General features: G+C 37.9%; 1 protein-coding gene across 7 annotated transcripts in view; it reads left to right on the top strand.

Moving 5' to 3' along the window:
- The window catches only part of LOC117426356 (tensin-1-like), a 309710-nt gene that overhangs the window by 181001 nt on the left and 112511 nt on the right, over positions 1-16198 (top strand). For 6 of the 7 annotated variants that reach the window (XM_059033470.1, XM_059033468.1, XM_059033471.1 and 3 more), the window contains one exon: positions 4774-4815. In XM_059033470.1, coding sequence (XP_058889453.1) covers positions 4774-4815 — 42 coding nt within the window. Of the gene's footprint in view, positions 1-4773; positions 4816-9136; positions 9367-16198 lie in introns of those variants that run through there. The other variant, XM_059033473.1, reaches the window with a different exon arrangement.

Raw genomic sequence — 16198 nt, forward strand, 5'->3', positions numbered from 1 at the left:
TTATCTTGCAGTTTCTGCAAGAACTGCTCGATACTGGTAGGTCACCTTCTACATTGAAGGTGTATTTAGCGGCCATTTCTGCGTGCCATGCCTTGGTAGACTCTGTATCTCCAGGTGCACATTTCTTGGCAACCCGTTTTCTTAAGGGTCCTAGCCAATTACGCCCTCCAAGGAGGGTCGTTCTCCCCAAATGGAACCTTGATATTGTACTGGAGGCAATAACAAAGGCCCCGTTTGAACCCATACACTCCATAGAGTTGAAGTACCTGTCTATGAACAGCCATCCTCTTGGCTATCACCTCCGCAAAGCGGGTCAGTGAGTTACAGGCGTTGTCAGTGCACAGCTCCTGCATGCATATTTGGGACGATGGCAGCAGGGTGTCACTACGTACAAACCCTGCTTTCCTCCCTAAGGTGATCACAGCCTTCCATATGTACCAGTCTGTGGAAATGGAGTCTTTCCATCCACCTCCGTTTTCTTCGGAGGAGGATAAGAGATTGAACTTCCTCTGCCCGGTGCAGGCGTTGAGGTGTTACATAGATAGGCCAAGAGCTCTGCGTCATTCTGACCAGTTCTTTGTCTGTCACGGGATATGGACCCTAGGACAGCCTCTCTCAAAGCAGCGACTGTCGCACTGGATTGTGGACACAGTCTCGATAGTGCCGGCCTGCCCCACCTGGGAGGGTAGCCGCGCATTCTACCAGAGAGTTGGCTACATCTTGGGCCAACTTCATAAGAACATAAGAACATAAGAAAGTTTACAAACGAGAGGAGGCCATTCGGCCCATCTTGCTCGTTTGGTTGTTAGTAGCTTATTGATCCCAGAATCTCATCAAGCAGCTTCTTGAAGGATCCCAGGGTGTCAGCTTCAACAACATTACTGGGGAGTTGGTTCCAGACCCTCACAATTCTCTGTGTAAAAAAGTGCCTCGTATTTTCTGTTCTGAATGCCCTTTTATCTAATCTCTATTTGTGACCCCTGGTCCTTGTTTCTTTTTTCAGGTTGAAAAAGTCCCCTGGGTGACATTGTCAGTACCTTTTAGAATTTTGAATGCTTGAATCAGATCACCGCGTAGTCTTCTTTGTTCAAGACTGAATAGATTAAATTCTTTTAGCCTGTTTGCATACGACATGCCTTTTAAACCCAGGATAATTCTGGATGCTCTTCTTTGCACTCTTTCTAAAGCAGCAATATCATTTTTGTAACAAGGTGACCAGAACTGAACACAATATTCTAGATGAGGTCTCACTAATGCATTGTAAAGTTTTAACATTACTTCCCTTGATTTAAATTCAACACTTTTCACAATATATCCGAGCATCTTGTTGTCCTTTTTTATAGCTTCCCCACATTGTCTAGATGAAGACATTTCTGAGTCAACATAAACTCCTAGGTCTTTTTCATAGATTCCTGCTTCAATTTCAGTATCTCCCATATGGTATTTATAATGCACATTTTATTGCCTGCGTGCAGTACCTTACACTTTTCTCTATTAAATGTCAGTTGCCATGTGTCTGCCCAGTTCTGAATGCTGTCTAGATCATTTTGAATGACCTTTGCTGCTGCAGCAGTGTTTGCCACTCCTCCTATTTTTGTGTCGTCTGCAAATTTAACAAGTTTGTTTACTATACCAGAATCTAAATCATTAATGTAGATTAGGAATAGCAGAGGACCTAATACTGATCCCTGTGGTACACCACTGGTTTTTGAGGTTTCTCCTCTAATCAGTACTTTCTGTTTTCTACATGTTAACCACTCCCTAATCTATGTGCATCCTTGAATCCCTACTGCGTTCAGTTTGAGGATTAATCTTTTATGCAGGACTTTGTCAAAAGCTTTCTTAAAATCTAAATAAACCATGTCATATGCTTTGCAATTATCCATTGTCGATGTTGCATCCTCAAAAAAATCAAGCAGGTTAGTTAGACACGATCTCCCTTTCCTAAAACCATGATGACTGTCTCCCAGGATACTGTTACCATGTAGGTAATTTTCCATTTTGGATCTTATTATAGTTTCCATAAGTTTACATATAATAGAAGTCAGGCTTATTGGTCTGTAGTTACCTGGTTCGGTTTTGTCTCCCTTTTTGTGGAGATTTAATTTTGTGATTATGTTTGCAATTCTCCAGTCTGTTGGTACAACCCCTGTGTCAAGAGACTGTTGCATGATCTTGGTTAGCGGTTTGTAAATAACTTCTTTCATTTATTTGAGTACTATTGGGAGGATCTCATCTGGCACAGGGGATTTGTTTATTTTAAGAGCTCCTAGTCCCTTTAACACTTCTGCCTCTGTTATGCTAAAGTTATTTAAAACTGGACAGGAACAGGTCGACATGTGGGGCATGTTGTCTGTATCCTCCTTTGTTCAGAGGGGCCTCGCTGTCCAATATCTGTACTGGGGCTAGCTGGGCTATGCCACATACTTTCTCCAGGTTCTATTGCCTTAACGTGATAGATCCTTCCTTGCCTTCATTAGACACGAGGGTCCTTGAGGTTGCATGCTCGCACTGCTAACCTCGGGTTATGCGGTTCTGATGCGTCCCTCATATGCTGCCGTTCCTTCTCCCTCATGACGGCTCTGGTATACTTTCCCATAAGTAATGATTTGGTTGTCGTCTTCGAATTGAAAGGGAACCTTAGGTTACTTATCGTAACCGTGGTTCCCTGAAAGAGAAGACGACCACCAACCAGCGAGGTCGCATCGGTCGCCCTCACGGGTTTGATACAAAAACATGACTTCTGTGGGCTGACTGTTTAATCCGTCTGTAGGCGGGATCGAGGACATCACCCCAGGAAGGAGCCTATCGGCAGCTCTGATATAAAGAGCTCAGTAAATACCTACCAATAGGAGGCATATCCCATAAGTAATGTTTTGGCGGTCATCTTCTCTTTCAGGGAAACAGGGTTACGGTAAGTAACCTAACGTTTTGTTCCACCACTGGTTCTTACCATTGTAGATGCCTTCAGTTACTATAGCAACCAAGTACGGGACCCTTACACTGCCATTGCAGCGTTCCACTGCATTGCATTGAAGATTTGGAAGATGAAAGCTAGTGAGGGGGAGCAGTATTTCCCAGTGTTGCCTAACAAGGGTTGATAATTTTAGAGCCAAGAACTGGAAGTATAAAACACAGCTTCTTTGGTTGAGGGGGGGAATTCTCAGATACTCCCACATCCTCGCCCCCACCTGCAAGCAGCTGGCCAGACACAATGACATGCTTATCTTCTTTGGGCTTCTTTAATTCACTCATTTGGTTGTCTTCTCCACTTAGATTTGAATTCAGCACATGTACTTTCAGTAGGGTGAAATCCAGACAGGCAAGTTGTTTTCTGCTCTTAAAAGCCTGTGACTCATAAAGAATGCATATCTGTTACATGCTATGTTCAACCGTTTTAAGATGTTCCAGCTCCGTGTTTTTTATGTTCACTCTGATTCATGTGAGTTCTCTTACATTATATAAACAGTCTGAAACAAAGCAGTCCACGCCTGGAATATGACATCATGGATTCCAGAAGCCCATTCTAATACATAAATATATCTTTAAAAAAAGAAGGATTTCTCTTGAAGTACATGACGCTTCTGTATATGGTATGCAGAGAACATGGTGCTGGACTGACTAAGTGAAATCAAATGTGTCCTCCCTTATATAAATATTTAAATGTAGTGTTTATGGCTGAACCCCTCCGCACGCAGCCCCACATTGCATCTCAATACCCATCGACTCTCCAACTTTACTGCTGTTAGCTGATTTGATGCCTCGGAAAAGATTAATGCTCTTGGTGAAGCTGCATGTTTCATATGGCGGTTTCTCACTAAATCAAGACTTCTTTTGGATACTCCTTAAACTGTAACTGCACCTCTTGTCTTATGGGTGTCGAGGAAAAAGAAGGTGTAAGTTTCAACTTAATCATTTGAGACCATTTTATATTTCACTCAGTGAACTATTCAGTACTGGTTTTACAGACCGTTATTAGAACTAATCTTAGACTGTGATGCTAAGGTAACATTAAGTACTGTGGTTCTTTTCGGCACAGAGTTGGCATATGTGGCCTCAAAAGGCAAAACAAGTGATGGACAAGAATTATACTAAGGGGATGCTAAAAACTACATTGCCCGAAAACAGTGATATTATTTTGTTGAATAAACAATTACATTTTTGCTTTCCCTTATATTGTTAGGACATTTGCAAAAGTATATCAACCCAAAAATGTTCAATAGCATATGTTTACGAACAATATGTTTGGTTCCAAAAGTGATGTTGATTTTGTATAATATTACCATGCTTCTCTATAGTTATGCAAACTCATAAACTTATCTGAGCCCCCTATGTTTTGCATTTGTACCTATCTTCAGCTGTGGGGGTGATTTAAATGTTGTCCTATGCTTTGACCAGGTGTAGCTCAGTAATCTTTTAGTAGGGTATAAATATCTTACTGAAAGTAGAAAATAACTGATTGGATTGAGAAAGGTGGTTGGTTGTTGCTGTGTGCTGTAGCTGCAGTGATAGAGGAGTGTTTGCTCCCCGGCAGACGTCCTCGCTAGGTGTGCTCTCCTCATCTCCCTGCCTCTCCAGAGTTAATGGACTGGAAGCCACTCATTCTAGGTGGAATATGAACTGCTGTTGGAGGAAAGCTGTGTCTATAAAAGGCTCTGTTGTCAAGCTGTTGCTGCAGCACTGCTCTGAGAGGGCTGTGTTTTCTTCCAGTCCTTTTGGCTGGATTGATGGGTCTTTCTAATGGTTATTTTTCATCTTTCTATCTCCCCACAGCCTCCCAGTAATGATATTGCACTGAAGCATGTAGACACAACGGTAAGTGAACTATATTTACTATTCATTACTATGATAAATATACTACAGATTTAAAAAGAAAAGTAATATTGCTGGTTTAAGATGCTTACTTATCGGTGTGGAATTAAAAAATGTATTTAAGGTAATTTTTTGTTGTGTGTCTCTCTCTAACTTCTTCATCCTTAGCTTTTTTCCTTGAATTTCGTACACTTTTTCTGTACACCCTGTTTTCTGGAGTGCAATGTCCACTACATGGTATTGGAGTAATATATTTAATATATTGTAATGTAGTTACTAGCAATATCAGTAAGTAACTGTGTACAAGCCCTTTGGGCAAACTTTACTGACAACTTATGAGAACATTAGAAAATTGTCAGTAAGAATTACTGGCTCATCACCTTATGAAGGCACTCTGTTTAAGCCACCAGTGTTTACCAAATCAAACCCAAGTGCTGCTGAAATTAGTATGCTTTTAGAAAAAAACTAATCCATAATGAATACAACTTTGAATTTAGATTCAGGCTCAGCCCTAATAGACTCTCCATTGTTTAAATCTAATTTGAAATGTTCAGGGGCATAGAGCGCAGCTGGATAATTTAGTAACTTACCATTCCTTTCATCTCTTGAGGCCTGGGTACAAATTATTATTATTATTATTCATTTCTTAGCAGACGCCCTTATCCAGGGCGACTTACAACTGTTACAAGATATCACATTATACATTATTTCACATATCACATTATTTTTTACATACAATTACCCATTTATACAGTTGGGTTTTTACTGGAGCAATCTAGGTAAAGTACCTTGCTCAAGGGTACAACAGCAGTGTCCCTCACTGGGGATTGAACCCACGACCCTCCGATCAAGAGTCCAGAGCCCTAACCACTACTCCACACTGCTGCCCACAATGTTGCGCTTAAGTTTAAAACATCTCTTTTCCATGGGAGATTTGGTCAAGGTGGAAGCAAAACAAATGACAATGTCTCTGCTAAAGATGTTGATTTTGTGTTTGAACTATTTTTGCATTATTAAGGCTCTGTGTTTCAAGTTGTTTTGATATTTATTACAAGACCATAGTGCAAACAAAATAAAATCTTGGTTAATTTGAAGTTTAGAACAGCCTAAAATCTCAGGTTACTACTAGAAATATCAAATATTTTTTTGAGATAGTGTGTAAGATAAACAATTATATACCAATGTTTCAATCTTTGCAAGGATAAAGAATTCAACCCAGACAGTCAATATTGTGATTTGGGGACACATCAGGCTGGAAATCAGGACTATCCCGATAATACAGGAACTGTTGGCATATATGCTGTACTGCAGTTTGAAACAACAGCCACTCTTCAGAACCATAACCAGAACTATACATTCATCCTCATAAAAAAAGAATTTGGCAACTTGTGGTTTCATCTGACTCAAGTCACAAGTGAGGTACGTTTGCAGAGCTGTGAAGGGAATCTCTCCTGGCTTCTGCCAGGACTGTGCCTGACTGCCCCTTGCCTTTCATGAGAAATACATTCACGTACCAACATTTTCAAATGAAGTATATATGTCATTTTCCTGCTGTATCCTTTAATTTATTTTTCAATTCCATTTTATGTCTACCCTGGACATATACTCCCTGTAGGTTATCAAGTTCAGGTTTGAAAATGTTGACACTGCTGCAGTATGTTTTCAATGAGAGGGAGCCCTTTTACACAAAGTGAAATTACACGGTAGAGCTTTTTGTTTATCAGGATGCATATAAATTGCAGAGAATATAACACAGATGTTTTAAGTGCTAGATTATAGTACAATATTTTTCTTGGGGCAAAGTTAGCTGAAGTTATTAATTTTAAGCCGAAGTAGAACCTTGACCTTGATTAAAGGCTACTGTGGTGCAAAGTAAAATGCATAGTTTAAGTTTATATTCAATTTAAACAGGTACAATGTCATCCATGCACAGCAAGCTGGGTTGCATGTTGCGCTTAAGTTTAAAACATCTCTTTTCCATGGGAGATTTGGTCAAGGTGGAAGCAAAACAAATGACAATGTCTCTGCTAAAGATGTTGATTTTGTGTTTGAACTATTTTTGCATTATTAAGGCTCTGTGTTTCAAGTTGTTTTGATATTTATTACAAGACCATAGTGCAAACAAAATAAAATCTTGGTTAATTTGAAGTTTAGAACAGCCTAAAATCTCAGGTTACTACTAGAAATATCAAATATTTTTTTGAGATAGTGTGTAAGATAAACAATTATATACCAATGTTTCAATCTTTGCAAGGATAAAGAATTCAACCCAGACAGTCAATATTGTGATTTGGGGACACATCAGGCTGGAAATCAGGACTATCCCGATAATACAGGAACTGTTGGCATATATGCTGTACTGCAGTTTGAAACAACAGCCACTCTTCAGAACCATAACCAGAACTATACATTCATCCTCATAAAAAAAGAATTTGGCAACTTGTGGTTTCATCTGTTTTTATTTATTTTTAAGGGGGAATCATCATATTCAGTTTCAGGAGTTCAATGTTTTCGAATGATGTTGTGTGTAAAGCAGTTGTAACTAGGACTGCCTCTTGCAGAGGAACCTCAGAATAAACCAGATCCGGAGGAAGGTTTACTGGTGTGTGGCTTTTCCTTTCCACAAATTAGCCCTTGGTGGGGGTCAGATCCTCAGCCCGTGTGAAAATGCATTTGGTATAATTGATCTCAGGTGAGGCCAAAACAGAAGGAACAGTTAGTGGAGAAAAACAGTTGTGAAGCCGTCTCAACATTAGCTTATATGTTGCATGGCTGCTCCCTTTTGCATTTTAGCTTTAGGGCCATAGGAACTTTGTGTATGTCTGTGTGTGGGGTTGGATTTCGGATGTGAACAGATTTGAGGTCCTGTTAAATGGTTTGCTGGCTGTGCCCTAGGATAAGGATGGCCTAGTAGTTATGGTTTTGTATTTTAGTTTTTCCTTATAATTCATCTTCTCTAGTTTGTTTTTGTGGAATTGTCCTACATGAAATACTTCACTACCATTTCATGTTTGACCTTTCTGAGAAATTAGCAAAATACCCTGAAGAAACTCTAACAGTACTGGCAGTAGAACACTTAATTATCATCAATGGCAATACCATTGTAGCTGCTCTTATGCGGTCAATGCTTCTTAGTACAGAACCACTGCACTGCAAAGTACAGTTTATTCATGTCAATATCAAATGATTCCAAGCTTCAAACAAAGTGCATTTCATTCTGCTTCTCAGCTTTCTTCCATTCAGTTCAAAACAGAAATACACTAATTGCACAAAAATCAAGCAACATATCCACAAAATGAAAACCCATCAAGTGGAATTATTCCTCAGTTCAGATTCCTCACAGAAATGTAATTGAGTTATGCCTCGTGCTGCTTTCTTTCATATACAGTCACATTTTATTGGCTATGACATGCCTGTAAAGAGTTCAGCCAGCTCTCTCCCATCACTCACACATATTAGTTATTCTACGATGTAACAGTAGACTTGCAAGTAAAATAGTTGTCAGTTTAGTTTCCTAGCAAGATGCACTAAACCTCTCAATTACTCAATGCTGTCACTCTGCAACTTAATAAGGAGCTCTATAGCATTCCATTGGCAGCTCTCCAGTATGGTTCTAATTACAATTACTCAAATATTGTGTTTTGTTTTGTTATAAATCTATGTTAAGGTGATTTAACAATTAATTCACAAGCTGCTCTTCAGTTCTAATTGTAAAAGCAACAAAAATTGAAGAAAAAAGTATTTGAGTACTTGCAATAAGAATCACTCAGAAAAACATAAAAAGATCACAAAAATATATGATAATTTACTAAGAAGCGCGTAACACTATTTTCAGGTCTCCTGTGCCATCACCCATACCTTCATAGTGTGCACTCCTCTAATCACTCTACACCTTAATAGTGAACAATAAAACACTATTAACAGATACCCAGCACTGTCGCGCTTTAACAATAACTTAAACACTGCATTTTTATTCTGCTCCTTAAAAAGCTTTCATACGACCAATCACTTGTCACCCGAAACTTTTAAATTCGGTACAGCAACACTCTGTAAAACGTTTCCAGTTCTCCCCACCTCAAGCAAGCCCTCAAGCACAAACCAGATTGTCAAAGAAAAGGTCACCAGGCTAGCAGGCAGGGAGAGGGTTAACTGCAGGGAAAATTAAGATGTAGTACATTAGTTGCTCAAAGAAGTCAGCTGATGAATGCCTGACCCTGCCTGGGACCAGGGAGGGGCACAGACGAGCTACAAACAGCAGCAGTCTGGATGCCAGCAAGACACAGCATGGGAAAGAGGAGGAGAGTGTGAACAGGAGAGAGAGGGAGAGGGAGAGCGAGTTTGAGTGTAGATCGAGTTTAGGCATGTGGCATCCAGTAAACATTTTGGGATTAAAATAGAGCCTTTTTGTTACTGAAAATGGACACTTTAGCAGGCAGAATGCATACCAACGGGCAGCCTACTGCAAGCATGAATCCCAGCAGCTCTCTACGACGGGAAAGAAAGTTTGTTTCTTTTAAAATGCCTTGGAGATGGAGCACAGGGTACCTATTTAAGGTAGGGACAGGGGGTGTAAGAAAAAAAGAAAAAAGTCCCCCCCCCCCCAAAAAAAAAAAAATGTTTTTTTGGTGTACATGTTACTGGCTTTTGCACTGTTTTAGGCAAACTTCACTGCTTAAAACCTTCCCCTTTAAAATCTGTTACCTCACTGTTTGCAGATGTTTTAACAGTAAGGCAGGGTGCTTTGGGGAGATGTAAAAAGTCTTAATTGTATTCTGGTAAAAGTTTTATTTTAGTTGAGATGACATTGAGCAATAAAGCGGGTTGAATTCAGATGATGTATGTTTTTTTTTTATGTTTGACACAACCTTTACTGGTTTTTTTTTCTGCATTATGTTTTTTTTTGTGGAAAAGGTAAAATAATTTAACTTGTAAAACCTTCTGAATTTCCAGTTACCTTTCACAAACAATTATGTAAATTGCTTACTAGTGTAAATAAGTTTTCCTATAGCAACAGTTTTAATGTGTATTTTTTTTTAACAGTATATTATAGTCCAATTTATTATATGTCCATTTCATCTTTCAAGCTGGAGCATTCTGTATTAACTGTTACTACCATTCTTGTATACAATATTTGTATTGGCTGTTATTAATATGTTTAGATCACATCTTTTCACTGTTTTCATGGGATATAGCTGGTTGACCTGATGGCCTTGTTTTCCATGCTTACTGTACTGCAATACTGTACTTCCTGGAAGGTACAAGTTATTAACACCTGCGAAGGGGATCTAGAGCAGGCAGAAGTACGTAAGCATGTCACACCACAGATTTCTCCAAAGAAGACACCACGCGGTACCCCAGTCTCTCGCCTTCATTTTACATCATGAGAATATTCCTCATGGCTCCCACATAACCGATAAAACAGGTGGATTCTTACAGCTAAAACAAAAACATAATACAACTGGTAAGACACACCAAGAAAAAAAAAAAACTGAAAAAGCACTGCAAAGAGCAGAAGAAAAGTTAGGTAAAGATGCACAGGTTTATAGTAGCAGCATACAGTAACTCCTATTAAGGCTATTATCTTCACTGTCAGTGAAGCATCATTTTTTATTTATATGTAAACGTTATTATTATATTATTATAATGCTGCCTAATAAAAGCTACAGCAACACAACATTTATTGTCTTATTCATAGCTTTACTAAATGTAATACAGTCAATGTATTTTAATGTAGTATACTGTATTTCCTGTGGTTTTCAATGCCTAATATTTTTAGCAGAGAGAAATGACTGCAGCGGGATAGCCTACTTATTGTCAAAAAAACTTTTAGGAATATGAAGATATATATATATATATATATATATATATCTTTTTTTTTTTTATGTGTAATAATAATGTGTAACAATACTGGAAGCTGATTTGTGCAGTGTCCTGTGTACTGTAGACATAAATCCAATAGTGTATGGCATAGTGTTAAAATAGACGTAGTTGGGCCCTGTTCCAAAAAACAATAATTAGATAAAGATGGTGGATTTGTACTGATTCAGTCTCATATGTCTGGATAACTGCTTGTCCTATTGTCATGAAACTTGGTAACAACATTATTTAGCATAAGCTATTGAGAATATCTGATTGTGGGGCTATAGGGGGTGTCTATCTGTCTGTTCATCCATCCGTCTGTATGTCACTTACATTTTTGCGTATATGTGGATAATTGCTTATCACATTGTCATGAAACTCAGTAATTCTTACTCTATTCCATTCTGTACGTACCGTTGATAGATGTTAAAATCATACTGATGACTCTAATTTTGAATTTACTGCAGTGACAGGAGAAGTATGTTACTGACATACTTCTTTCTTATGTTAAATATCTCATGCACTTCCAATAAACTGCGTTTCCCTGCTTAATAAAGAGGGAGAACTGAATCTTGTGCTCTGTAGTTTGTATGGTAGCTGGTAATAGGTCTTAATACAACCTTGCTGGCATGCTTCCTGTAATCTGGAAAATTGTCTGCATGTTAACATGGACTGTTAGGGATTATTTGAAGTATCAATAAACAATAAACCAAGATCTTCAACAAAGGAGGTCTAATTGCAGCTTGAACTATCAGCACTCAGGCAATACAGTTTGTTTGTGAGCCTCATTCTCCAGTTAGGATTGAGTCAACCAAGACACACACAAACCTAGTCTGTCTGGTGCACAGGAAATTCTTACTAGATTAAGAAATTAGTCAAGAAGCAAACCTTGAATCGGTCAGAATAGTCAATGTTTTCAACAGCAGCTGTCTTTTCTCATTTTCATAAAGTCTGAAATGTCTGTAAATGCATTATTTCTAATGATTAAATGCTCTCGACTTACCAAAGCCATCTCAATGGTACCATTATACCATTGCAGTAGCAGTGTAATATCTGATCAGGATTTGTAAAAAAATACCATTTGTGTATTGTTTTGTGTGAGGAATCATGTCTAACATTCTGGACTCGCTGCTTTTCACTCAAAAATACTGCACGCCCGTATCATGAGTAATGCTGGCCTTAGGATAAACCATTTTATTGCCATGTACAGTATCAGGCAGTAAACTTATTGTTTCCCAACTGTTTTGTCAGACAATGGCATAATACTGTCCTGTTAACATATGCTTAGATGGGGGGTATCACTATGTACCAGTCTTTCATAAGAATATTAACTGTCAAAACAACACATACCGCATTGATAGAGAAAAAGACACTGTTTACAATTTTAAACCGAGCATGCACTGTTTAGAAAAATAACCATGGAAATCAACAGAATCATATTTCAGTTATTCTTTTTTTTATGTTTCTATGTTTAATTAAGAATCTATAAATTTGTAAAGTTAGAATAATGGTTCAGGAGAGTTTCTTTCTGTTCAAGCTAAAAATGAATGAAGTCACTGAATGTGTTTTTAATTAAAGAATGTTCATTATACTAAGTTATGTACTAACCTCATAAAATAAGCCTGACGTATCATTTAACTTTCTACAATTAGTACATTCCCTCAGAACTAGGGATGCACCGAATCCAAGTTTTTGGGAATACCGAATCCATCTCAAAAGATTCGGCTGAATACTGAACCAAATATCGAATCTACAAAAACTGTCAAGAAAACTGAAGGAAACTGTTGAATGAAAAACAGACTGGCAGCTACTAACAAGGGATGCGCACAATCTATAGTTTTGAGCCTTTTAGTCAATAGTATTTTTATTAATGAATGGAAATATATCCCTGAATAAGATTTCAGTTTGAAACTTACACAATTTACCGCTAGCCCCCTCCCCCCCACAACAGAAATGTCAAAATACAGAACCGTTTACTTTACCTTTACAAGAAAGGAGAGCTGCATCTTTGCCATAACACCCACTATTTTCTTTAATGACGTTTCAACCTGTGTCAACTGATCTGATAGCTGAGGAAAAAATGACCGTGAGTGATCTGAATCTCCCTGCAAAATAAAACCCACGTTGATTTAAATGCACCATGTGTGTAACACCTATCAAATAGGCTACAACAGTTGAAAATTATTTTAATAAAACACAGCAGTTCCCAAATGGTTCAACTTGTATTGGCACATAACGTAAAGTGTAATTTACTAAAGCATATTGTTCAACAACGTCTTGCACATCTGACAGTTGTAAAATTACAAAAAATATATTTCTGTGCACCGAGTTTTTATTTTATTTTACTTTATTTTATCTCAGTGTGGCGGAATGTCCCACCCCTATATATTTGTGCACTGTTTTTGTATTATTGTTTGCGTCGCGTTTCACAGACAAAGCAACAAAGCACAAAGGTCTACACAGTTTGCCATTACTATATATTACAGGTTTACTGCATAACTTTACTCCATGAAAAGTGTGATGTGGATGTGCTGTTGCATATGGGGTGGGGTGCGTGGGGGGGGGATGTTTACATTGAATACCTGTTGTTAATACAACAGTTACGTTCTATACCGGATTTGTGTCTTTTATTTAAAGAAGAACTGCACACATTGGAGGGATGTATTAAAATGGGTGTGTGTTTAGGCGGATATAGGATTCAGATTCGGTTCACTGGATCCTAAGTATTCAGCCGAATCCGAACCCTGCTCAAAAAGTAGGTATTCGGGCCGAATACGAAACCGAATCCTGGATTCGGTGCATCCCTACTCAGAACCAAGCTTATTAATTAGTAAACCCTTTCTTGGATGGCTTTGAGAATTAGATGTTAGGCACTTAAATTCACTTGATGCTGCTTATTAAAACCATGATGTTGATCTGTGCTGGGTAGGGCATATTCATGGGAGATTAAAGAGTAAGCAGCTTCAAATATCATTTTACCTTTCGCTTACTAATGTATGGCATTTGTTTCAGTTCTAGGTTCAGTTCCTCCAATATTGAGTTCTTATCATTTTTCTCTAAATATGCTTTTACCCGGCTTTGAACTTGTCTGGACAATACTAAGTGCTGGCACTGGAAAGCCCTCCTTATTCAATTTAAACCATATAACAATATGCCCACCCAACCTACTCTACAAATGAACAGAAAGATAGGAGGAATTGAATTGTCATATTGTCACATTGAATGGAAAGAAGAAGTATGTTCATTCTTTGCACTTTGTTATCTCTAGATTAGCTCACATCCAGGTAAAAGCAGATTATAATGACTCAATATTGGAGCATCAGAACCCAGAACTACACAGAAAGCAAACATCATGCAAAAGTAAAGCAAATGTAAAAAAAAAACAACAACAATCTAATAAAAAGCAGTTAAAAGGGCATACTTAAGCCTCTGGGCTGGTTAAATGCCAGCTGGAGTTGTGAGCAAAATCATTTTGATGTGGTGACTGTTATTATCTCTGTCTAGTTACTTTTGCACGGATGTCAACAATAAATCAGAATTGCTTTGGAAGCAGTCTGTGAAGTAAGAAGTTGAGGCACTAGTTGAAATATTTGGCTAGTAGTCAAGACCACAGTACACTGCCCTGCCAAAAGGATTGTGACACCAGCTTTGAAACATAATGACTGGTGGAAGGGCATTTATCACCCCTTGCACTCCATTCAGATGCCTTTGTTTAACAAATATCTTGGTATGACTATCTTGTCTATTTCTGATTAATCGTCTCATTAATCAGAAATAGACAACAGGCTTTGGTAAGCAAGATGTTGCATAAGTACAGAGGCACCCTGAATGTTACCCATTTACTATGCAAAATAACTGGGTGGAAGACTTGTCCTTCTTTTGACATCAAATGTTACTATAAGTCTCATCAATGCAGAAACTCATTTTTTGGGGGGAAATGAATAACAAATATCCCACTCAGTTATTCTGCATCAGTAGTAAATGGACCTGCATGGCAGTGCTCCTACGGGACGTCTTGCTGATTATCTATTGAGGCTACCAAGATATTTAGCAAACAAGGGGACTAGACAGGGTTATCTGGCAGTAAACATCCCACCTCTTGTTATTTTTTAGTCGTAGAAAAATGGTAACATTTGGGGAACGACTGCACTTGTGAGATGACTTTCTCATTAAAACCCTATTTTTAAAGAGATGTTTATGTATTCAGTGATGCCAATACATTTAGTAAATAAGGGGTCTGAGTGAAGTAAAAGGGGCAATAAAATCACCCCCCCGCTGCTGTTCTCTTCCAAGGCTGCTGTTCCAGGACGTTTGGCAGGGCAGTGTATAAATGTCAAGTGTTTCAGAGGACAAATATTTGTATAAATTGTTAATGACTAAAATAAGCTTTATATAATTTCCAGATTAAAATAGTTTCTGCAGATTTATATCTATAATATAAATATTACTGGTTAATGTTGCTATGGCTACTGGGGAAACAGATCTGTTTGAGATTACCAGATTCCAGTAAAAAAACAAAAAAACAGAAGCTTAAATGTAAGCCCAAAATTAACCCAACTATGCCTCACCCCTGCTTTTGCATTGGCTATTGTAGCAGTCAATAAATTTCCTGAACACATCACATGGTACAGTATTGACAGTGATATTTTTCAGCTTCCAATTAGGTTCAAGTGTTTTATGAGGAAACTGCAGAACAGAATAATAATTTATTTCAACTAATATGGACACCATATGTATGAATTGACCACACATTCTGGCCATGTTTTTGCTTTTTGACATAAGCAACCAGGAATTAATACAAGCCCACTGAAAAAAAATGAAAGTATAAGCTGCTGTCAGAATGGAAAAGCCATTCTAATAATAAAAATGTTCAATGACCATCATTTTGTCCTAGCTGGTATTGCTTTTCAAAAGCTGGTTTTCAACACATATTATACACAAGGACTGGTTATATAGCGTAAATTAAGGTAACAGTTTTTTTCTTTCCCTTGAGTCAACCAGACTGTACCTTCCCAGCACAGCTTTAGCATATCAACTAATACTTATTTGAACAATGCAGTACTATGAATAAACTTGGTTATACAATTAGACACATTTTTAAACAAGTTATGCAAAACATTAGTCTAAATGTATAACTATGTTTCTTTCCTAATACTTCAATATGTGTGAAGATGTAGTGTTTAAAGTTATGTTTGAAAAATAGTAATGTACACTGTTGCGTAATTTAGATCAGAATATTGAAATGTATATACCGCAGTTTCATGTGAAGAATTGCTTGCGGTTTAATGAATAATTCCATAAATCGTACCACTTCCATTCACTATATGTACAGTATGTCTCACATGTGCAGTTTTGAAAGAAGCACATTATAGCACGTATGTATTTTCATTTTAAATGTTGCTATATGATACCATACTTTGGTAAAGAAAAACATGAGCTGGTATGATTTGATCATTGTACACACTGTTGAAGTTAAATAGAAATATATGTTTGGTATAACACGTGCATCTTTCAAACTGCATCATTG

Source organism: Acipenser ruthenus, chromosome 11 (assembly GCF_902713425.1).
Source record: "Acipenser ruthenus chromosome 11, fAciRut3.2 maternal haplotype, whole genome shotgun sequence".
Lineage (NCBI taxonomy): Eukaryota > Metazoa > Chordata > Actinopteri > Acipenseriformes > Acipenseridae > Acipenser > Acipenser ruthenus.